The following is a 23,361-nucleotide window of genomic DNA, read 5'->3' as shown; positions in this document are numbered from 1 at the left end:
CAGTGATATCAAATGGATATAGTGCACTTTGACTCCCCAGTTGGATGTGAACGGTCACTAGGTGCTGCCTGAATCTCCAATCTTGAACGTGGCCTCATACAGAGGTAGAGTATGCACCTTCATTGGTGCTATATAGATAAATGGAGAGGTAGTAATTGACTGTGACCAGATGATAATCAGAGCATCTTGTCAGGTTGATATAAATCAGATGGGATCATATGGAAATGACTTGCATGCTGACTCCAGCAATATACACTAAAGTGTATTGTATTGATATTCATTCAATTCCTCTTCCTTAATATCACAGATGACAGATATAGTTGGTCATAAATAAACTGCCGTTATTCCAGGTATAGGGTGGTCACCCAATAGGATATATCTAAGACACCGGAATGTTGGTGCTACACCCAATATAAGAAAGACAGGATATATAGTTTGATGACCACAGATCCTGTAGTATCTATTGAACAGCAAGATGATAGGCTGCAGTAAAGGGGATTCAAGATCTAGTAATTATCTGATGCACGGAAATAGAATAAATTGAATGGCTGATGGTAAGCTTGATGTAAAGCTACATAACATGGGGGTAATACATCAATGTAAAGCAAGCCAGGAATGGAGTACATGTGGTAGTACAGTCCTAGTAAGGGCACAATGTCCTGCAATCAGCCTGTGAATACTAGAAGATAATCCCCATAGTATGATATGCAGTATAGCAAGTACAGTGGTCATACAGGGTAGCGGCAATGATAGTCAGGATACTCTCACCCAGCAGGAAAACCCCCCGGTTGCCAAGAGTCCACGATATATGGTTCCGAAGGAACGTCTGGTTGCTGCACCCAATGAGAGATGTGCGGGCCAATCCGGTCAATACAGCTGAGAAGTCAGCATAGTGTGCAGGCGCTGAGGACAACCGGCCGTGTGGCCAGGCCAGGACGTTGGGAGCGTGGGCATCAAAAGACAGTGACGTCAACGCATTTCGCCCACCGGGTCACGTGGGCTTCTTCAGGATGAAGTACCAGTTGAACCTACATTGCTAATCAGAAACTCTTTCATTGTTACTCCATGAAGAAAACTGAACACTAGTTCTAATAAAGATCTGTGAGTTCACGGTCAACCTCAGAGTTCATCTAAGTTATATACAGTGTTAAGCTTCAATTAAGAGAAAATGGTGTTGTACCAACTCACCTAAAAATAAATAAATATAAAAAAAACCATGCTGGAGGATTTTATATGACTTATTAACCAACAATTAAAATTATCTTGTACTCTTTCATGTGTTTTTGGTCTGCCATTCCTGCCTGTATTTCTGTAATTTGAGCTCCTGTGGGGTGCCCATTGAAAGAAGCCTTGCCGTGTGGGAGCCGGCTCAACAAAGTAATTTAGCCTGTCTGAAGTTTTCCTTCATCTAACTTCCGGTACAAGTATGAAAGGTCCCAAAATGCATAGATACATAAGGTCACTGCTCCAGGTTTGCCTGCCACAACAGTTCAACACCCCACTCACCTGGATGCAAGCTCAGCTAGGAACATCCAGATAGCTGCACTCCAAACAAGATTCATTTATTCATACATCAGGACACATAACATGGAAAAGTCAAAACATTTTCAGTTCCCATGGTGTCTTATTGCCATGTTAAGTGACGTACGAATAAATGGATCTTTTGGAAGTGCAGCTATCTGGATGTTCCTAGTTGTCTGTGAAAGTTCCTAGCGCCTCTTTAAATCTGCTGTTTTGAAGTCCACAGAAAGGCATTTAGTATATTTTCGGAGGTGGCCTGCAATGGCAGCCCCATACTTACAGAACTTGTCCCTCCCCTAATCTGAGATTGGAATGAGAAGCAGCAGCCTGATCAGCTCATCTGTCATGCTTCTCCTATCAGCATGTTCCTCTTTGAGTACATGAGCACTGCAACAAAGTAAGAACACAATACAGCTGGTGAACTCAGAATATTTGTACGCCCAGTATACCTTTGTCAGTGCTATAAAGGACAAGATGGCCATAGCTGTGAACATAATGGTAGGAATCAGCATCACCACCGCAGACCCCACATTTGTTCCAAAGAACGAAATTGCTGCAATCCAGCCGCTGAAAGAAGGAAAATAGAAAAAGGCACATGAGAGGATGAAATCTGCAACAGTATTTGATTTAAATCTTTCTGACCTGAAGTCATTGAAACCTAGACGCCCATGCCAAATTTAGCAGCTTTAGTATGTGTTGGTTAGGTTCATAATTATGCTTTGCATAATTTCCCTACCTATAGTTTTTTATATATTGCTTTCCAAAGACGCACAAAAATGTATTTGGTGCAGTGATAAAAAAAATGCCATTCTTTTTTGTTTCCTAATTTAAAGTTTAAGAAAAGGTGAATCCTAACTAACTCTAAAGCTAATCTCAGCCACATTCTTAGCCTACTCTATCTAGGCCTGTAAAAAAAAAAATCGCTATACTTAGCTGTTCTGTCAGCAGCGGCTTCGGCGTGTAGCAGTGTGCAGTAGAGGCAGCCTACCATGGAAGCCCCATAGTAACTACGGGTAACGTCACTTCCTAGGCTTTTCCCATCTGTCTCCAGCACACAGAAGGCACCGCTGGAGACCGGACCAGGAGTGGCTACAGAACAGATAAGCTGAGCGATTATTTCTTACAGGGCTAGGTAGATCAGGTTTAGAATGTGGCCGAGAGTAGGTTTAGAGTTAATTAGGATAAGCCCAAGCATGGGGGCCTTGGTGGCCAGTGGGTGGATGGCCCCTATGCTTCGGCATTTATCACTTAAATGATATATTGCTCACACATGCCATGGGTATATGTGGAATTACTCCCCAAAATACATTCTGCTACTTCTCCCGAGTATGGGAAAACCACATGGGAAAGACTTTTTGGCAGTCTAGCCACGTACAGGACCCCAAAATCCAATAAGCACCTTCAGGCTTTTAAAGGGCTTTATTTCCTCATTACACTTCCTGACTACCTATCACAGTTTCGGAAGCCCTGAAAAGACAGAATAGTACAACCCCGCCCCCCCAAATTACCAATTTTTGGAAAGTAGACACCCCATGGAATTGATAAGAAGCATGGTGAGTATTTTGCAGATCTCATTTGCTGCCTCAAGTTTTTGGAAAATGAACAAAGAAAACGAAAACATATTTTTTCTTTTCTTTTTCAAAACCTTTTGAGGAAAAATGAGATCTACAAAATACTCAGTATGCCTCTTTTTAAACTCCTTGGGGTATCTGCTTTCCAAAAAGGGGTCATTTGGGGGCATTTGGTGCTATCGTGGCATTACAGAGCCTCCAAAACTGTGATAGGTAGTGAGGAAATGAAATGAGATAGTTACGCACCTTCAGGCTTTCAAAGTGGTCATTGGATTTCGGGCTCCTGTATGTGGCTAGGCTTCCAAAAAGTCTCACTCATGTGGTATCCCCATACTCAGGAGAAGTAGCAGAATATATTTTGTGGTGTAATTCCAAATATAATCATGGCATATGTGAGAAATAAACTATTTAAATGACAACTTTGTGTAAAAAAAAAAAAAATTCATTTTCCAAAAACATGGGAAAAAGTAAATTTCCATGGACTCATCATGCCATTCAACAGATAGCTTACATGTACATGCTAAATTTAATTTATGTACAAAATTGCAAGCAATTGTCAGTTAAACTAGCGCAGCACCATATAGCAAAATTCCAATATCTATACTGCCATTTGTAGACACTATAACTTTCACACAAAGCAATTAAAATACACTTATTCAGATTTTTTTTTTTACCAAAGACATGTAGCAGAATATATTTTGGCCTAAATTTATGACTATATTTGAGTTTACTATATATTTTTTATAACCAAAAGTAAAAAATATTTTTTTTTTCAACATTTTCAGTATTTTTTTGTTTATAGCACAAAAATGTAAAACCGCAGAAATGATCAAATACCACCAAACAAAGCTCTATTTGTGTTAAAAATGTACATAAATTTCATTTGGGTACAGCATTGCATAACCGCACAATTACCAGTTGAAATAGCGCAGCGCCGTAACGCAAAAAATGGCCTGGTCAGGAAGGGGGTAAAACCTCTGGAGGGAAAGTGGTTATACTGTAGGAGGCACAAAAAGCTCTGAGTGTGGGTTTATGTTGTAAACAAATCAATGTGCTCTCTAATATTGACTATTCTAGCAATCATAAGACCAGGGACCAATCACAGTGGTTGTTTATAGTCAAAGACCAGAGCTGCAAGTGATAGCTCAGTCTCATAACCAGCACAGCTGTGGGCTCCAAGTTTCAAAATGGAAGGAAGAATATTCCCTTGCCATTGGACATTGTGTTGAGGTATGCTAATCTACAGCCTGCGGGCAGGAAGCAGTTAAACATTCTAAAAATGATTGTGAACATTGTGAAAGATGCTACTAAGTTTGCTTTAGCTCTTTCTCTCCAGCAGGAAATAAAACCAATCTACAAATACAGCACTTCTATAACATGTCTTGCGAATTGTAAAAAAAAAAAAAAAAAATGAAAATAGTAAATTATATGAACAGCATAGCTAAACCATGCAGATATTTGAGAGCACTGAGAAAAGCTTTCAACCAGACAATGAGTTGTCTGTGTGTGAGCAGAGAATACTTTTGTACATCAGTTCAAGTCCATGAAGGCCAGAGCTTGTCATGTGATTAACATCTGCTTATCCATACACGGGTGGCAGAAACCCTTAAAGCTGAATGCCAGGTATGTTGTTTTTTTTTTTTTTAACAAATATATACACATAGGACCAGCTTGGACTGATGCGAGTATAAATATCCTATATCTGGCCAATTCCCTATGGAAATGGAAAAACTCTGAAGTAGCTGCTGCTACTACCACAGTGATCCTTGCTGTTTTCTGGAAGAACACTTGCCAATGGCTGCTTTGCTGTACAATAATTACTGGCTGGGGGGCAAAGTCGCTCGCTTGGCATAGCTCCATTCTGAGAATGTTTGCATTTTGCTCAATATATGCAAAGCTTTGTCTGACTGGACATGGTGGGGAGGGGAGCGGTGATGTCACAATCTCCACCTTGTTCAATCAAAGAATGCTTTGGGCCCACAGACTTTAGTCAGGACTCTCCTCAAATACTGTCCAGCTGTGTCAGTGAAAAGGAATGGGAATCAAATGAAAATAAACTTCCCTAAGGGAAGGTATGCAGACACAGGTAAGAGGACAGCTCCTGAAGGAGTGTACCATCACCCACTGGAGTTTCATGATCAGAGGTAACCAGTGGCGTAACTAGAACCTTCAGGGCCCCGATGCAAGAAACCACGAAGAACCCCCTGACCCCCGGCTGGGGCCCTTCCTACTGAGCCCAGTGGTGGAATACCAGAGCCCGATCGCAAGCACAACCTTTCTGACCCTGGTAGTTCCACCACTGGTATCAGTACTTTTTTTTTATTTTTTTACAATTTTTTAGGAGCCCCGTTGGGGTGCTTTGGTGAGATATCAAGGTCTAAGCAGACCTCTGATGTTCCACCTTTGAGACAGAGAAAGGAAACTGATGACACAGCCCTCATCTCCTTCTCTGCAGACTCAGATGCACTTAATGAAAGGACAGGAATAGATCTGTACAGCTTCCTGTGCATTCATAAACTGAAGCATAGTAAGCACAGTTTACTATGCCCCAGTTATGAATGGACAAAGTCAGTGATTGATATGGATCACGGACTCTCCATTCAGAAAAAGAAGGGGCCAGTAAATGTGTCATTCCCCACTCTCCATCCTGAAAGATCCCCCCCCACAGCAGCTGGTGGGAGAGGGGAGGGGGGAACCCGGCAGAGCTGTGGGGGAGGAGGGGGCCAGGAAACAGCACATCTGTATAGGAGGAGCAGCGGGGGCGGCTGCATATAGAGGAATCTACCTTTCTATTTTCCTCCTGCAACCACTGAATGCCACAGGCATGCAATGGCAGGCAAGAATAAAATGGGGAGACTGAATCCTCTATATGTAGCCGCCCCTGCTGCTCCTTCTATCCAGGCGTACAGGCAGGGCCGGTGCAAGGATCTTTGCCTACACAGGTAAATGTACATTTTGCATCCTTCAGACACCCTGCATTGGTACTGCTGCCTAACAACCCCCCGCCTGATACTAATGTACCCACATCCTCCAGCCACTCTGCACTGGTACTGCTAGACCCCCTCTGTCCTCCAGCCACCCCACACTGGTACTGCTAGACCCCCCCCCCCCCCGACCTCCAGCCACCCTACACCGGAATTGCTGTACCCCCCCCCTTCCCATCAAATCCAGCGATCCCGCCAGTACACCTCCCAAATTCTCAAGTGGCTGGGGATTTGGATTTTACTGCCCCCTCCTGGTACCCTAGGGTGGATGACACCAGCACTGCCAGCCAGCATGGTCTGGAGATGGGATCCCTGTCCCCAGGGGAGATGGGGTCCCTTTCCCCAGGGGCAATGGAATGGGGTATGGGATGGTACAAGGGAGAGATGGGGTCAACTCACTCACCATGATCAAGCTGCAGGGCAGGGTTGATGGAGTGCGGGTACTAGATCCCGGCCAGTATGGTCTGGCTGTGCCACCTGTGTCCGCTTTGCTGTTGGTAAGGAAGCATACTGCGCTGCCGCCGGCCAACCTTCAATCACTCATCCATGGTCGCGTGGGCTCTCTCCAGCAGTACAGACCAGAGCGATCAGCATGGGAGAACGCATCCTCTGCTCAACAATGAGGGAGATCTGTGTATGACGGGTGGAGGAGGGGGGCCTGGAAGAGAAGCCTGTGGTGTCCTTAAGGGAGCCGGCTCTCATAGGGCTGCACCTGTGTGCTAGATCTTTTGTCCGAGAGCACTGTGCACCTGAAAGCTCTGTACAAAGGAGGCGACTTTGGGGGGAGTTTAAGGGGTTGCTCAGGAATCTGGCTGGGGGAGGTACACTGAACTGCTATGGAGCAGGAAAGAGGGGACGGCCGAGGACACGGGGAATATGAGACTGAATAGCAACCAGTGCGGAAATGGCATGGAGCTCTGCTACTTACCCCCATCCTCCAGTTACACAGGCGCTGGTACTGCTACCCACCACCCACCCAGCTGCCTATGCTGGCTGCGTAAAGGGGAGGTCCGCACGGGGCCGGGTCACAGTTGTGACTCCTGCGACCCCTGTAGCTATGCCCTTGGAGGTGACACATTAAAAGAAACTTTCAGGAATAAAACAAAATAAACTTTCATATTCACCTAGGTGGGTGCAATATTAGTCCGATGCCTTGAAGACCGAAAACTGAGCGCTCAAAGACTACTGATCTCCATGTTCTCGGTCTTCAATGAGCAGAAAGCCAGTGACTGTGAGCCACCGGCTCTCTGCTCTACCCGCTCACTGGACTACTAGGCTGGAGAGGGGGCAGGAATAGCTGGCTCAGGGTCACAGTGGCGCACTCAGAGGCTGAGCAAGCTTCAGGTCAGGAATCTGGGTTGATCCTGGCTTTAAAGTCAGGATCTCTCCAGAGCTTGGGCCAGCTGAGTGACTTAGACAACAGCGGACTTTAGCCAGCTACCGGCTGAATACGGGTCACAGGAGTGCAAAACTGAGTGCACCCCTGTGACTTTTTTTTGTCCATGCCCTATCTGCACCAGGTGTTAGGGAATTGTCAGCGAGTGTCATGAAAGTCAATAGAATTACCCTTTCCGTACCTATGTGTAGAAGTGCTTACACTGTTATCTGGAAACAGTCAACCAAAGAGCCCCATGTATGAGTATTTCAATCTAGAGCATCTCTCATGATCAAAGGCATGGTAGTTATCCAGCAAATAACCATAGAGGACTATTGTCAATTAATTTTGTACAAGCACAGTGCAAACTGTTGGCGCTATATAAATCTTGTATAATAATAATAATAATAATAAAAAATAAAAGGTAAATAAACTCTTACCAGACTCCCCAGCCAGGAATACCAACGGCTTGTATTATGCTAATAACCAACTGGGCCATAAAGGTAAAGAAGAAAGCCATAAAGTTAAAGGAGCTGTCCGTCCTGTCAAAGGAGAAAATCACATGTCAAACACGGAATCTGTAAGGAACAAGTCAAATGTAGAACACTAAGACAGGTGGATCACATGGAAGGATTCCCATCATGCATGCAATCTGTTAGCACAATGTATAGGGGGTACCAGCTACTGCACCTAAAGAATAGGCAATAGGAAGGTATATGTTATACACATACGTCCAAAATGTTCAGTAATCACTGCCATACTGACATTGTATGTGATTACATTAAACAAAATGTTTAGGTGTGGTTTGTAGTGTTTAATAAAACAAGAAGATAGGTAAAGACTTATACAGGTACACAGGAATGTTAGAGATTGACAGGCTAGAGCTACATGTACATTTGTAGTCTCCTCAGTCTTCATAAATATTTTAAAAGACAACCCATAATGAGTTATGAATGTATGATTGGTACAGGACCAGTTACATATGCTATTTTCAGGTGGTGCACCTAAATCATTGATTGCAATGTTACATATGCTATTTTCAGGTGGTGCACCTAAATCATTGATTGCAATGTTACATATGCTATTTTCAGGTGGTGCACCTGAATCATTGATTGCAATGTTACATATGCTATTTTCAGGTGGTGCACCTAAATCATTGATTGCAATGTTACATATGCTATTTTCAGGTGGTGCACCTGAATCATTGATTGCAATGTTACATATGCTATTTTCAGGTGGTGCACCTAAATCATTGATTGCAATGTTACATATGCTATTTTCAGGTGGTGCACCTGAATCATTGATTGCAATGTTACATATGCTATTTTCAGGTGGTGCACCTGAATCATTGATTGCAATGTTACATATGCTATTTTCAGGTGGTGCACCTAAATCATTGATTGCAATGTTACATATGCTATTTTCAGGTGGTGCACCTAAATCATTGATTGCAATGTTACATATGCTATTTTCAGGTGGTGCACCTAAATCATTGATTGCAATGTTACATATGCTATTTTCAGGTGGTGCACCTAAATCATTGATTGCAATGCTACATATGCTATTTTCAGGTGGTGCACCTGAATCATTGATTGCAATGTTACATATGCTATTTTCAGGTGGTGCACCTGAATCATTGATTGCAATGCTACGTATGCTACTTTCAGGTGGTGCACCTGAATCATTGATTGCAATGCTACGTATGCTATTTTCAGGTGGTGCACCTGAATCATTGATTGCAATGCTACATATGCTATTTTCAGGCGGTGCACCTGAATCATTGATTGCAATGCTACAAATGCTATTTTCAGGTGGTGCACCTGAATCATTGATTGCAATGTTACACATGCTATTTTCAGGTGGTGCACCTAAATCATTGATTACAATGTCATTTTCTTTTAGTATTTGCTGCAGTGTAGCTTTAGCCTAAAATAGAAAGTGAAAGCATATAGATTCATGGTCAAAGTAGATAAAGTGCAAGAACACCTCCACCCTCCTGCCCTCTCTGCTACTTTAAAGTCAAATAGGAAAAACAAACAACTCCTGAAATATTTCCCAGTCTTGGGGTAAACCACAAGGCCTGGTTATGTGGTTAAATGCCTAGCCATTTGGTCACTGGATTCTACTGAATCGGAGGATCCACCATCAGGTCTCACAACCAGCCACCGTACAATCCTGGACATGTGCTTCCACAAAAAGTCAGGTATATTGAGAATCCCTTCTGCAATTATTTTTACAGTAATAGGGTAGGAAGGTGGTGTTATTACACTTTGGGTAACAAGCATAAGTTGTGGACAAATTGATTCAATGTAAATTGGCAGTCACATACTTACTTGAACGCTTTGTAAATAGGTCTGAACCAGCACACATAGGAACAGGGAGTGAAAAGGATGAGCCATAGAAATGCCAGGCCGAAATTAGTGGCTCCGCCTCCTCCAATCAGCCACGCCAGGCAGCCAATCAGATTCACCGCCAGCGTGATGCTGTTCACTGCACGCACACACCGGGTCACGCAGAGGCACACACATGCAGCAAGAAGAAGAGAGCCAAAGATAAGAATGAGGTTGGGGCAAAGTCAGAGCATAGGAGTCAGGATCTATAACCCTCCCACCCTGGAACTGCAAACTGCAAACTGCACTCAGAGAATATCACACAGTGTATGAGCAGCAGATCATATCAAACTCCTAGAATGAACACAGGCAAGCTGTGCGTTACACAGATGTGCATCATACCAGTGTAGGCATTAGGGTGATCATGCAATATTATACGTATGTATAAAGGCACACACACAGCATGTTTGGAACACCAGTGCAGCAGTTAATTGGTAGCTTGAGTATAAAATGAAACCTTATATGAGAGCTGGTGCAGACAAAGGCAGATTCACCTTGACAAGCAGCCTGTGCCTGAGCAGTATTCTTTTCATTGCTGCAGGATTGGGGAATAACAATGTCTTATGTGACCATGTGAGCAATGATGAAAAAGCGCAGATGAAAAGCTCTACAAAATGTTCGTATGTCCAGTCGCACAACCATGAGGGTAATGGACACATATACAGTTGGGGGGGAAATAAAAAGAACAAAAAAAAAAAAAAAACATGATATTCATGGGATGTATACATTGATCACTGTTCTTTTACACAATGATAGAATTGGAACACAAATTGCATGCAGTGTTTTCAGAGGGAACATATCAGAACTGCAATCGGATATAAAGTTCAAAACTTTTCAACCATACAAATATTCACACTGTGAGAGATGAAATAGATAAAAGGTGATGTCATGTTCTCCCTAATCGAATATAAAGCAAAGCATATATTTGAGAAATGCATTATGGAATGCCACTGCTGACCTGTTTCTGAAAATGCCAGTTACCTGACTGTTATATTGTGAATGGCTTTGATATTTTTGGAGCCACAGTTACATGATTAGTCAGTTTAAAAAAGAAAAAAAAGAGCAAGCTCAAAAAAAAAAAAAAAGTTTCATCTACAGAACGCTAGAGAAAAAAAAAAAAGTGAAAACAATTCCTTGCTTATCCCCTATGGAAATCAAACATTCCTTGGATCATAATGCTACAGTGTTATTATATATTAATATTGGTTGCCGTTTGTGCTTTATGTTCTAAAAAAAACATATTCAGCTCTTTTTTGAACAATCTGCATGGGGTTAGCTAGAACCTCATTACTATAGAACACTACTGGAGCACCTCTAAGTCCATCTAGGTCATCAAAAAAAAAAAAAAGAAATGGAAACAGTTTGCGTCTTTTTACGTTTTTTTTTTGGAACAAAGTGTGATGGATCGGTGGAACATCCATTTACATCCACCTGTCTGTAGACCTATCATGGGTCCATTAAGCTCCTGTGTCAGTCTGGAAGAAAAACCTGAACAGACACAGATTTTGCTCTGATGGGGGGGATCTGTTCATGTATCCTCTACTGACAGAAAAAAAAAAAAAAAACACAACCCGTTTGAATTTGCCCTTAAGCGAACAATTGTATGCTGAATTTACTAAATAGATTATTTATGCTTTTATACAATATGATCATATCTCCTCTATCGAAGAGATAATAAATTCAGTTGAAGTGGTTCTAAAAAGGCAGAACATTTTTACATGAATGCATTTCCTGCAGTAAGATAAAAAAAATTATCAGGTGGAAATATCGCCTCCCCCTCCCACCCCCTTATACTTACCCGAGACCTGTCTTGACCCAGCACAGTGCCCTTTCTGCAGAGGTGCTGCTCTCTCTCCTCTAACAGAACAGACAGGCAGCAGCAGGAGCCATTGGCTTCTGCTGCTGTTGATCAAATCCTATCAGCAGAAGAGCATGGGGCGGGGCAGAGCTAGGCTGTGTGTGTCTATAGATACACAGAGCCCAGCTTGAGAGCAAGCCTGCAGGTGCTCCCCCATAAGAAGCCACTTCCTATGGTGGCGCAGTGAAGAAAAGACACGCCTGGAACACCCTAGAAGAGGAAGTTCAGGATTGCTCTGTACAATATTGACAGGGCAGGTAAAGAGAACATGTTTAAGAAAAAAAAAGCTGAGCTCATCCATGTCTCGTATTAATTTAGTTGCCCTTTTTTGCACTGTTCAGTTCTGAATCATCTTTTTATGAACTCTTGTCTAAAACTAAACATTTAAGCTAATGATTTGTACAAGAGAAAAATTAAGTCAATCTCTAGTCTACTCCTCTTTAAAGAAAAAACTATTTGAGAAACTGAAGATAACACGTGTTTGCTCCAAGATTCCGGCTTTGGAAAAACTGGAGGTTTTCAGAATTTCAGCAATGGCAACCCCCGAGCTACACTGGTGCACTAGAAAACAGATGTGTTACCAGCTGGAATGAGTAGATGCTTTGGACCAAGTTTTCTCAGGTTGATTTATCAATCAACCACAGCATATCATGTATTCAGCCTTTCCTTCTACTTGCAGGGGTGAACTGATTTGTGTCAGTAGACACAGTTGTCCTCAAAAGGCAAATCCTCAAAATATGGGCTGTTCAGGCTACCTGCTTTTATTTAAGACATCACAACACAGTATAAATGATGTGCTTTGAAGAGTTTTTGTATTTATCTGATTTTTCTCTTAAGATTCTACAGTTCTTTCCAGAGAAAGCTTTAAGCTGCAGTTTAGATGACAAAAAAAAAAAAATCTCTACTGCTTTTGTCCAATCACTCACCTGTAATACAAGATGTCTCACACTGTACTGCAAGCAGGATCTTGGTGAATCTTCTGTGCAGGGATGCCTGTCCTCTTCCTGGCTCTAAACATTTGACACTGTGGGGGTTAACAGATTTGCATTTCTGGGTTCAGCTTGACAGGGACATGTTTTCAGTGATTATACGGCTTGTAACACGGTCCCAAGTCCCAAGATTCTCTTCCAATTCACAGGATATGTTACAAGCAGTGCAATCAATAAAGAAAGTTTTATCAGTGGAGGAAGAAGGTGCAGGAGTATCCCCGTCAGACCTTCTGTACTGCTGTTGTACCTGAAGACCTAAAGTTGTTAACCACTGCAGTGTCATAGTTCAGAGACAGGAAGAGGACAAGGCAACCCTGCAGTGAAGATTTCTCCAGGATCCAGCTGCCTGCACAACATGTGACAAATTTCGTTATACAAAAGTGATATGACTAAAGGGTTTTTTTTAAGCTAAACTTTAGCTTTAATATAAAAGTCTGTTTGTGGGCACTGCCAACGATGTGGTCACAAAGGAAGCATGAAGACCACTATTCAGTCCAGGTTTATACTTACACATCCATAAATAGTAAAGACGCTTAGCCATGGTCCGATGTTGGTCGGGAATATCGGTTTCAAAATCCTGGTAGAAACATGGCTTCAGAGGTATGAAACGAGGAAGAGGTGGGAAGTTGTTCTGTTTATCTGTGTGGAAAGAAAGTGCTAAATATTTCAAGCAGTATAGTATACTTTTTCCAACATCTTAAGGGAAAAAAAAAAAAGTATTAACAGACATGTGATGGGAACTTCTCAGGTTAACACCAAAGCTGTAATTTGAAGCTTGTCTTACAGACCACCAGGGGAGTTAGAGAGCTGCTAAGAGCAATACACAGAGGAATGACCACTGTACCGGTCATGGTTATTACAGCACATCGGTAATTAAAGTGACTCTAAATAATATCCTTATCCTCCAAAAATGATCCATAAACATCCACTATATAATGGCCCGTAATCTATTTTTCAAGAAATAGTTTTTGTGCTTTTCAGACTCCTAGTGATGTCCTCTACGAGTTCCTGAGCTTCTCCTTTTCCAAAGTCCAGGAAAGAATTTAGAAACTGGAAGGAGGCTGAGAGCTATAGAAAGTACTTTTCTGAGTTAAGAATACATACGTTAAACTCTGCTCAGAAAATTCAAGTCACTTTAATATAATAGACACAATTGCAGCTTAAGATGTTTCATCCAAAGAGCAATAAAACAAGATTTTTCTACTTACTGTAAAATTTGATTCTTGGAGTTTATTAAGGGACATAGGAATCAGTTATTCCTAGACAAGTATGAACAAGTATTGAACTCATATATAAGTTAGGACAGCACTTTACAGCTGGAAAGTGCCATTTTGTTTTGGTTTTTTTTTGGAGGTTAGCTGGTAAGTGTGCTGGGAAAGCTTTGGTATATTTCTGATGCAAAAGGTGTACCTTATATAACCAGACAAAACTTCAGCTTTAGGGACAATTAACACCAGGTAGTAGGACTGCATTGGGTGGCTACTCCAGTATGGTCCCACTACAAGACAAGGTCTTGTCTCCTACCTGTTATTCTAACACAGCCACTGGTGTGAACCAGCCCTAAAGCTGAACTCCAGGAATGATCTGTATTGCATACTTACATTGGTTCTGCTTTCAGCAGCATTCAGTGAATGGCAGCAGTGAGAAGTGAGTAACTTCTTGTGGTCAGTTTACAGAGGGGAAGTAACTCAGCATAGAACCCAGAAGTGTTCAAGGGACCCCAGTAATTTGCAAAATATTGTGACGCTTAGAAAATGGAGCTTAAAGTGATTCTGAAGGAGATAAACTTAAATACAATGTGCAATGGCCAGCGCTGCTGGCTCCTCTCCCCTGCTGAGTGTTCCTACAGCAATCTACTTGCTATGGGGGCACACTTGTGCAGGCTTGCTTCAAAGCCGCACTCTGGGTATCCATTGATGCACAATGCGCAGCTCAGCCCTATCCCCCAATATCTAATCACTAGCTGTGATTGACAGCAGCAGGAGCCAATGGCTCTCGCTGCTGCCTCTCTATACAGTGAGGAAAGAGAGAGTCAAGAAAGCTGCTGTTCTTGTGTACATCACTGGATCAAGAACAAGCTCAAGTATGTAAAGGGGGGCTGGAGGAGAAATGCACAGATAAGTTTTTATTCTTTTTTTTTTTACCCTAATGCATTAAAAGCATTAAGGTATTTATAAAAAAACAAAAGTACCTTTAGAACCACCTTAAATTTACATGCCACACCTGTAGGCCAAACCCCAAAACCTGCCCAAAAAACTACCATCCTAACTGATCCATCCCATCCTGCCAAAGGAGAGGGAGAACATGCTGCTTTAAGAAGCCAGAGGCACAATCGACACGCCCTGACTTCTATACCAGGACAAATCTGAAATCCATGCTTGTCTGCAAAGTACGTAGCCCTCGCAAATGAGTTATTTCAAGAGGCTACAGGGACAAGTAAAAAGAATGGATATGTGTTAAAAGTGCTCCTTACTTGAACACTTCAATTCTGCCACCCATACCAGAGAAATACCCAAATATGGAAACCGGCAACATAAGTGAAAAGCAATTCTAACAATATTTGTACTGATTAAGCTGATAAATCCCTAGACTGCAATTTTGAATAAGCAAACATCAACTTAACTTGCACTACATACACATGACTACAGACATATGTAAACACATGGTCATTCATTTAAAAAGATTCCATCACATGTGACACGAGATCAAACACTCTTTACAAAGAACTTTTTACGGAACACTGACACTTAGGTTTTCACACTGGAAAACCAGCAGTTTTAGTACAAGCAATGCAAATAGGGAAATTGCACAAGTCAGTAGCCCTCAGCACTGCTCAATTTAATAGGCAAAACTGAGACATAAATACCAAATTTTAGAATTGTGATGTCAACTGAAAGGATACATTCACCTTTTAACAAAAAATAATAAATGCACATTTTTTTTGCAGGTAAAAAAAATGTGAATTTATTATTTTTTTCTTTTTGGACCCACTAAAGCGGGTATCACTAAATAGTGGACCATGGTCCACAAATGGACTGAATGACTGTTCTATACAGCCCGCGGCTTCACCACTTAGCAGCCTGGACATCATCTGCTGGCTGATATTCTCTTCCCCCCTGCCCCCGATCACCACCGCCACAGTAATTATCCTTATAGCAGGTAGAAGGCATGGCATGTCCAGCCAGAGGGCGGGAGCTACCCAGTTTTTCAAATTAACATGCCAGTGATTGGTTGTTAGGCGTTCCTAGAAACCAATCACCTGCCTATTAACATGAAAAGCATGTCCCGCCCTCTGTCCAAGAATGCTGTGCCTTCTACTTGCTGTGTAAGGTAGGAACAACTAGGTTAGAGGAGGGTTGTGATTGGCAGGGGGTAATGTAAGGTAGGGGGGTATTCATATAAAGGAGACTGGACTGCGAGGAAGGAAGGGGGGCCATGAAGGGAACCAGTATACAAAAAGGGAGGCTGTAAAGGGGACTGGGGTACAAAAAAGGAGGGCTGTAAAGGGTACTGGGGTGCAAGGAAGGGGGGAATGTGAAGGGGACTGAGATGCAAGTAAGGGGGAGGCTGTAAAGGGAACTGGGGTGCAAAAAAGGGGTACTGTGAAGACTGGGATACAAGGAAGGGGGGCTGTGAAGAAAACTGAGATACAAGGAAGGGGGGCTGTGAAGAAAACTGAGATACAAGGAAGGGGGGCTGTGAAGAAGACTGAGATACAAGGAAGGGGGGCTGTGAAGAAAACTGAGATACAAGGAAGGGCGCTGTGAAGAAAACTGGGATACAAGGAAGGGGGGCTGTGAAGAAGACTGGGATACCAGGAAGGGGGGCTGTGAAGAAGACTGGGATACCAGGAAGGGGGGCCGTGAAGGGCACTGGGATACCAGGAAGGGGGGCCGTGAATGGGACTGGGATACCAGGAAGGGGGTCTGTGAATGGGACTGGGATACCAGGAAGGGGGTCTGTGAAGGGGACTGGGATACCAGGAAGGGGCGCTGTGAAGGGGACTGGGATACCAGGAAGGGGCGCTGTGAAGGGGACTGGGATACCAGGAAGGGGCGCTGTGAAGGGGACTGGGATACCAGGAAGGGGCGCTGTGAAGGGGACTGGGATACCAGGAAGGGGCGCTGTGAAGAGGACTGGGATACCAGGAAGGGGCACTGTGAAGGGGACTGGGATACCAGGAAGGGGCGCTGTGAAGGGGACTGGGATACCAGGAAGGGGCGCTGTGAAGGGGACTGGGATACCAGGTGGGGGCTGGGGACACTGATGTAAAGGGTGGGTGTCTGTGATGTAAGAAGGGGGAGCACAGGACATTTAGATAAAGGAGGTGCTGTGATGTAAAACGGAGGAACTTGGATGTTAAGGGGGCTGTGATTTAAAGCAGGCACTGTAATGTAAAGAAAGGCTGCATTGTTAAGGGGGGCTGTATTGCAAAGGGGGGTGCTGTGATATAAAGAGGGGGCTCTGCGGTATAAAGGGGGGACTGTGATGTGAAGAGGGCTCTGATGTAAAGAGGAAACTAATGTAAAGGGGTGGGGCTGTGATATGAAGAAACCAAGTCATAGCAAAAGCATGAGACACGGACCTCTGCAAGATGAAAATTTTAATGACTGGACCTCCGTGAATTTTAATTCAATATCCCTGATCTAAAGCATTGAACCAGCAATCAGCAGATCACTCGTGCCACGCAGGTCTCCCTCTGACCTGTCACCGTATCTGCTTGCTCATACATCTCATACAAGCAAGCAGATACTTACTTATAGGAAGGCTCAATAAACTACCACGGAGCTGTGGTAGTTAATTGAAAACTACAAGCCGACAGCCGCAAAGGCAGGCCAGTCTGTTCATAACATGTTACACCCTGAATATGGGAGTAACATGTATTGTTACGAAAGGTGAACTTATCCATTAATATGGACAGAGACTGAATGGTATCATATGGTTTTGTACCACTGAACTTCTGCATGTAAACTTTTTTTTATTACTTTGGTCACAGATTCCCTTAGAGTGATAATGTAGTACTGAATACTCACCAGACATGATCAGTGCAGATAGGTGGGTATGACCCTTCTTTAAATCTTAAACCCTAAAAGATAAACAGATATGTTAATGTTTGTCTGCATATGTTTTTGGAGTAGTATGTACATAATGAAATATACAGATGGGTTTTTTCAGAATTCAGGCACCATTTGACACCACAGGGTACATGCTTTACCACCCAGTATGCCAGTCTAGTTCCTTTGATCCATAGTGCTGCTCAGTCCCCCAACACACTCCAATTCAGCCCCTCCATTCCAGTCCTGTTCAAGCACCTAATAAAAAAGCAAGCCACGTCCTTTGTTATAGAGTCCAGCTCACCTATCCAACACACTGAACTCTAAATCCTTAGTATCAACCCACCTAACATACTGCAAACCACATCTTCTGTTCTCAAGTACTATTAAACCACTCAACACCCTGTAATCCAAATCCTTAGTTGCAGATACTGCTCACTGACCCAACACACTGTGATCCAGTCCTTAGTTCCTGAGTACTGCTCAACACCCCAAACTGAAATCCAAATCCTTTGTTCCAGAGTACTGCTCAACCACCCAATATGCTGCATTCCAATCATCTGTGCATTGTATATCTCTAACATAAATAGATGGATACATTCCATTCCATGAATCAGTCCAGAAAACTGATGGATAGGTTATTAGACCATCTTCTTTTTCTTTCATGTCTTTTATTTTTATTTCTTTTACATTTTATTTTTAATTTTGGATAGATTAGGGAAAGGTAAAGCACAATATGGTGTAGTAGTAGTCTACTGCATATGTAATAACCAAATATGGCTACCCCAATGTAACTGAAAAAACTAAAGCCTAACTCCAGGTTTTATTTTACCTTAAAAGCTTTTTTGGCCATACTTCTCATCTGGGCCACAGAAGTGCAGTTAATTTTGCACTCTTGTGAACCAGAATCAGCCAAAGCCTGCTGTCAGCTGATGTCACAGAGTCGCTCCAAGCTCTGGAAGGAACCCGACAATCATGCTGGGATCCACAACATCAGCAGCTAGCTCAATCTCTCAGTGCACCACTGAGAGTCTGAACCTATCGCTCTATCCCCCTCCTCAGCCCAGCACTCCAGTGATCGTTGGAGGGGCAGAAGCAGACAGTCAACACTCTGCTCAAAGCAGACAGAAAACTGAATGATCACTGGTCATGTGATCGCTCGGTTCTTAGAGCTGGCAGGGGACGGTTGCAGCATCTCAGCGATCCTGCAGTCAGAATATGTCAGAACACAGTACTGTATACTGTATGTAGCTTATCTACAGCACTGACATCGCCCACATGATTTAGTAAAGCATATAGTATGTTTGGGCCAGCTTGGTCCAAACAAACTAAAGTAAAATGAAACTTGGGAGTTAGACTTAAAGAATCTTTCGTATTTTTTAATGTCAAGGTGATTTTTTTTTTTACATTAAACTCCAAAACAAATATTGAAATAAATACCCAACATATTCCCTTTAATTCAATAAGAAGGTGGTAGATACCCCGAAAGATAATCCTAAAAATTAATTATTCATGCAAAAAAACAAAAACACATCACAATCAGTACTCAACTGTGTTGTTACAAGTGCACCAATATGGCTACAACCACCTTAATTGTCGGTTCACACTGATGCAAATTCTATGCGGATCAGATGCGATCAGAAAAGCATAGATTCGCATATAATCTACAAAAGTGTTATTTCCAATGCAGGCTGTTCACACAAATGCGGTGCGAATTTGATCCGGTCCAAAAAAGGGTCCTGTGCGAGTTTAGTGTGGGTGTGGTGCAAATTTCATCTCCTGCTATGCCAAGTCCACTCAGAAATCGCATTCAATTCGCACCTGTTACAGCAGAAATCACACTGTGATATCGGACTTTAAAATTGCATCAGATTCACACCACATCAGTGTGAACTAGCACTTAAATGTATCTTTAGGGAAAACGTTTTAATTTAGTTTTGGATAGAGTGTGGAAGGGTTAGACCCTCTGTCAAGTTTTTATTGCCCTCTGTACAATGGTAACCATTATCACTGAGAAGAATGTGAAGTATTAATTTTCTTTTTAGAAATAGAACACCGTCTCCTGTGTTTACAAATGGAATAATACTGAAACAGGCAGTGTGGAACTGGAAAGGACATGAAAACTAGTGGTGCACCAAAATGAGAATTCTGATGCTGAAACTGATACTGAAAATTCAGAATGTATGTGGCCGAAAACCAAAACCGAAATGCCTGCGTATGTGGGGGTGGGGAGGCTCAAAATTTTTCATAGGTATTTTTTTTTTTTTACTTTAAAGCGCAGCTCCACCCAAAAGGGGAAGTTCCGCTTTAAAGACTGGTCCCCCACTCACCATTCAGGATTGGCACCTTTGGGGACCCAAAATTGACAGCTTCCACTGTGATTGCCTAGGCAATCGGAAGCAGAAGTTGTCCTCCTACCCTCCCTCCCCGTAGTCTTCTGGGACACACGACAGGTCCCAGAAGACTACGGGGCCATTCAGGAAGCGCAGCGCGACTTGTGCATGCGCAGTGGGCACCCGGCTGTGAAGCCGCAAGCTGTCACAGCCGGGTGCCCATGCTGAAGATGCCGGCGCCTGGAACACCAGATGGCTGGTGAAACGGACTGCGGGGAGGTCACCACGGGATCATGGGACAGGTAAGTGGCTGTTTTTTAAAAGTCAGCAGCTACAGTTTTTGTAGCTGCTGACTTATTTTTTTACAGTGTGAGTGGAACTTCGCTTTAATGTGTATTTTTATTTTTTTAACTTTTGATTTTATTGCAAATCACATAGGGTACCAATAGTCCCCTATGTGATAGTATAGGAGTGACAGGTCCTCTTTGTAGGGGGGAGGGGAGCAGTGTGTACACCCAGGCTCCCTCAATGGCTGCCGATATATGTCAATGGCGGTTTTTAAATGTATTTAGCGTCTTTGTTTCCCTTCACTATAGCTCCAAAAAGGAGCTATCATTCTCCCTGCCCCTAAAGGAAACAAATGGACAGAGTCACCCCGTGACATTACCCAGTGACCCCGCCCCGTTGTTTCCTTCAGCAGCAGGAAGCTACTGTGAAGGGGAAAAAAAAGCCGGTAATTACATTTATTAACTGCCAATGACATATAGCGGTAGCTCACTGTATACATTGCTCCTCTCCCCCCCCCCCCCCCCCGACATCTGCAGTACACATAGCCCCCTGTATCGGCTACATTTTTCCTATCTCTAAAATGCCGACAGGGCTATTTCCAGCTGATATGTTTCAGCCGCCAACATTTTGGTGCATCCCTAATGAAAAACTCAATAACATAACAAATAATTACACAGGACTAATAGGCAAACCCTAACTACGAAGAGCCCTCCACCCAATCAAGGCAGTTATTTGTCTACTTGAAATTAAAGTGAACCTGACAGTCCAAAACTAACCTTGTGGTGCCTGCAAGTAACTTTAAAGATGTTTTGCTTTAATTTTTATTGCCCTGTTGTTCCCCAGGGGACAAGATCATGTGGTGCTTTGTCCCATTTTCCTATGTGAGGTCCAAGCCTAGCTGTGAGGTCAGATAAGGCGCCTCTCCTCCCTCCGCAACATTCCAACAACGCAATTAGCAAGGAGACGGCTACTTTGACAGATGGCACTTTTCACGATCTCCAAGCACCTTACACAGACTTGCATCCCACAAGGAAGAGAGAGAAGCTAAAATGATCCCGGCTAAAAGCGCAAGTGCTTGGAGACAGAGAAAAGTGCCTTCTCCTTGCTAGCTGCATTGTCAAACGTGGAGGGAGGAGGGGCACCCTGTCCAACCTTACACCAAGCCTTAGACAGCACAAAGAACAATGGGACAAAACATATTAAAGCAGAAAAAAAGTCTGCAATACTTACCTCTGCTTAAACTGTCAGATGCTCATGAGATCCCTCACCGGCATCTTCTGCCCGTCTTCTTCCGTTTGCCAGTCTATGACCAACTTTATTGGCTGGTACAGGATGATGTCAGCACAGTGTATATTCAACAGAAAACTGTGAGCAGATAGGCAGGTTTATTTTATTGCAGAGGAGACAATGCAGGGCTCTTCTGCCATAAAAAGCATGCCTGTTCACAGTTTTTTTTTTTTTTTTTAATTTTAGACTGTAGTTCCAATTTAATAAAAATTGAAGTGAGACTTCAACTTCTAACCACCTCCCGACCGTGCCATTGCCAAAAGACAGCTACATTGTGGTCGTCTAGTTCTGGGAGGGTGTCTATAGACCATCTATAGTCTTCCAGAACCCCGCCCCCTGCGTAACCCTAGGCACGCTCTGTGATCAATGTGTCCTTTGAACAATAAAGGGACAATCACAGCAGCCCTTTACAGTGTGATCAGTTGTGTCCAATCACAGCTGATCACGTGTAAATAAACTTGTCGGTTATCAGCATTTCCTTTCCTCCAGAGATGTCACTGATAACTGGAAATCCTGACAGCGCACATTTACACTTATAATCAGGCCACTGATCATCAGTGCCTTGATTATCAGTGCAGCCTATTAGCATCCATCAGTTCAGCATATCACTGCTGCCTCATCAGTGCCCATCAGTGAAGAAAAATTGTTTATTTGCAAAATTTTATAACAGAAGCTAATTAAAACTTTTTTTTCCTCAATTTTCAATCTTTTTTCGTTTAAATACCACCAAAAGAAAGCACTACCTGTCTCAAACAAAATGACAAACATTTCATATGGGCAGTACAGAGCAGGCAGCGGGATACACACCTTCCCACAAAGCCCAAAATGTAGAATAGGATCGCAGACAAGAGTCCTGCTACAGGACACAAGTTCTCAGGACACTGCTGATTTAATTGTTTTCCACTCCCTGAAAGGGTCTGTTTAAAGTGATAAAGGCTTGTTTTGCTGTTTTTTTTTTGTTTTAAATAACAAACATGGTATACTTATCCGCTCTGTGGTTTGGCACAGAGCAGCCCCGATCCTCCTCTTCTAGGGTCCACTGCCATCGCTCCAGGCCCCTTCCTTCTTCCAAGTGCCCCCACCTTCTTCCAAGTGCCCCCACAACAAGCAGCATTCTACGGTGGCTCCCGAGCTGCTGCTCTGTGTATCCAGTCACACACACAGAGCAGCTCGGCCCTGTTCTCTCCTCATTGGCTGTGATTGACAATAGTGGGAGCCAATGGCTACTGCTGCTGTCTCAGCTAAAGAGGAGTGAGAGACCTGGGAGAGCCGAGGCTCTTGAGAACATCGCTGGAAAGGGCTCGGGGCACTGCTGCACACAGAAGGTTTTTTACCTTCATGCATTAAAAGCATGAAGATAAAAAAAAACTTTGAGCGTTTTCAACAAAGTACCAACCTATCTTGGCACAAATTCTATTGAAGCCAGAGCACAGGTTATAGGAAGGCACAACACATAATAGTTAACTATGGTTGTTGTGGGAGATGCAAAAACAGGTATTTCAAGAGCTGAAGAATGCAAACAGAAAACAAATATCAAATCATGGCATGCTATCATTTCTATGTAATACTACCTGCAAACCCAAATCAGTAATGCCACCTCCCATATTTCTGTTCGATACAGAATTGGCACAGATAATGGATAAGTTCACTTTTACAAAATAAATAAATAAATGCACTTTTCTGCAGGTACAAAAATATCAATTTATTTTTT

General features: G+C 42.9%; 1 protein-coding gene across 4 annotated transcripts in view; it reads right to left on the bottom strand.

The window, feature by feature from the left end:
• Positions 1-23,361, bottom strand: part of SCAMP5 (secretory carrier membrane protein 5) — a 53,178-nt gene that overhangs the window by 5,867 nt on the left and 23,950 nt on the right. For all 4 annotated transcript variants that reach the window (XM_089652369.1, XM_089652367.1, XM_089652366.1 and 1 more), the window contains exons 2-6: positions 17,722-17,774; positions 13,199-13,327; positions 9,785-9,941; positions 7,892-7,993; positions 1,971-2,088 (exon numbers count right to left, since the gene is read on the bottom strand). In XM_089652369.1, coding sequence (XP_089508495.1) covers positions 1,971-2,088; positions 7,892-7,993; positions 9,785-9,941; positions 13,199-13,327; positions 17,722-17,728 — 513 coding nt within the window. In that variant the 5' untranslated portion in view covers positions 17,729-17,774. The remainder of the gene's footprint in view (positions 1-1,970; positions 2,089-7,891; positions 7,994-9,784; positions 9,942-13,198; positions 13,328-17,721; positions 17,775-23,361) is intronic.

The sequence above is a fragment of the Staurois parvus genome, unplaced genomic scaffold, assembly GCF_062004578.1.
Source record: "Staurois parvus isolate SC_StPar_1 unplaced genomic scaffold, SC_StPar_1.0 ptg000682l, whole genome shotgun sequence".
Taxonomy (NCBI): domain Eukaryota; kingdom Metazoa; phylum Chordata; class Amphibia; order Anura; family Ranidae; genus Staurois; species Staurois parvus.
The sequence above is the reverse complement of the archived record's forward strand: the minus strand, read 5'-3'. Positions and strand labels throughout refer to the sequence as shown.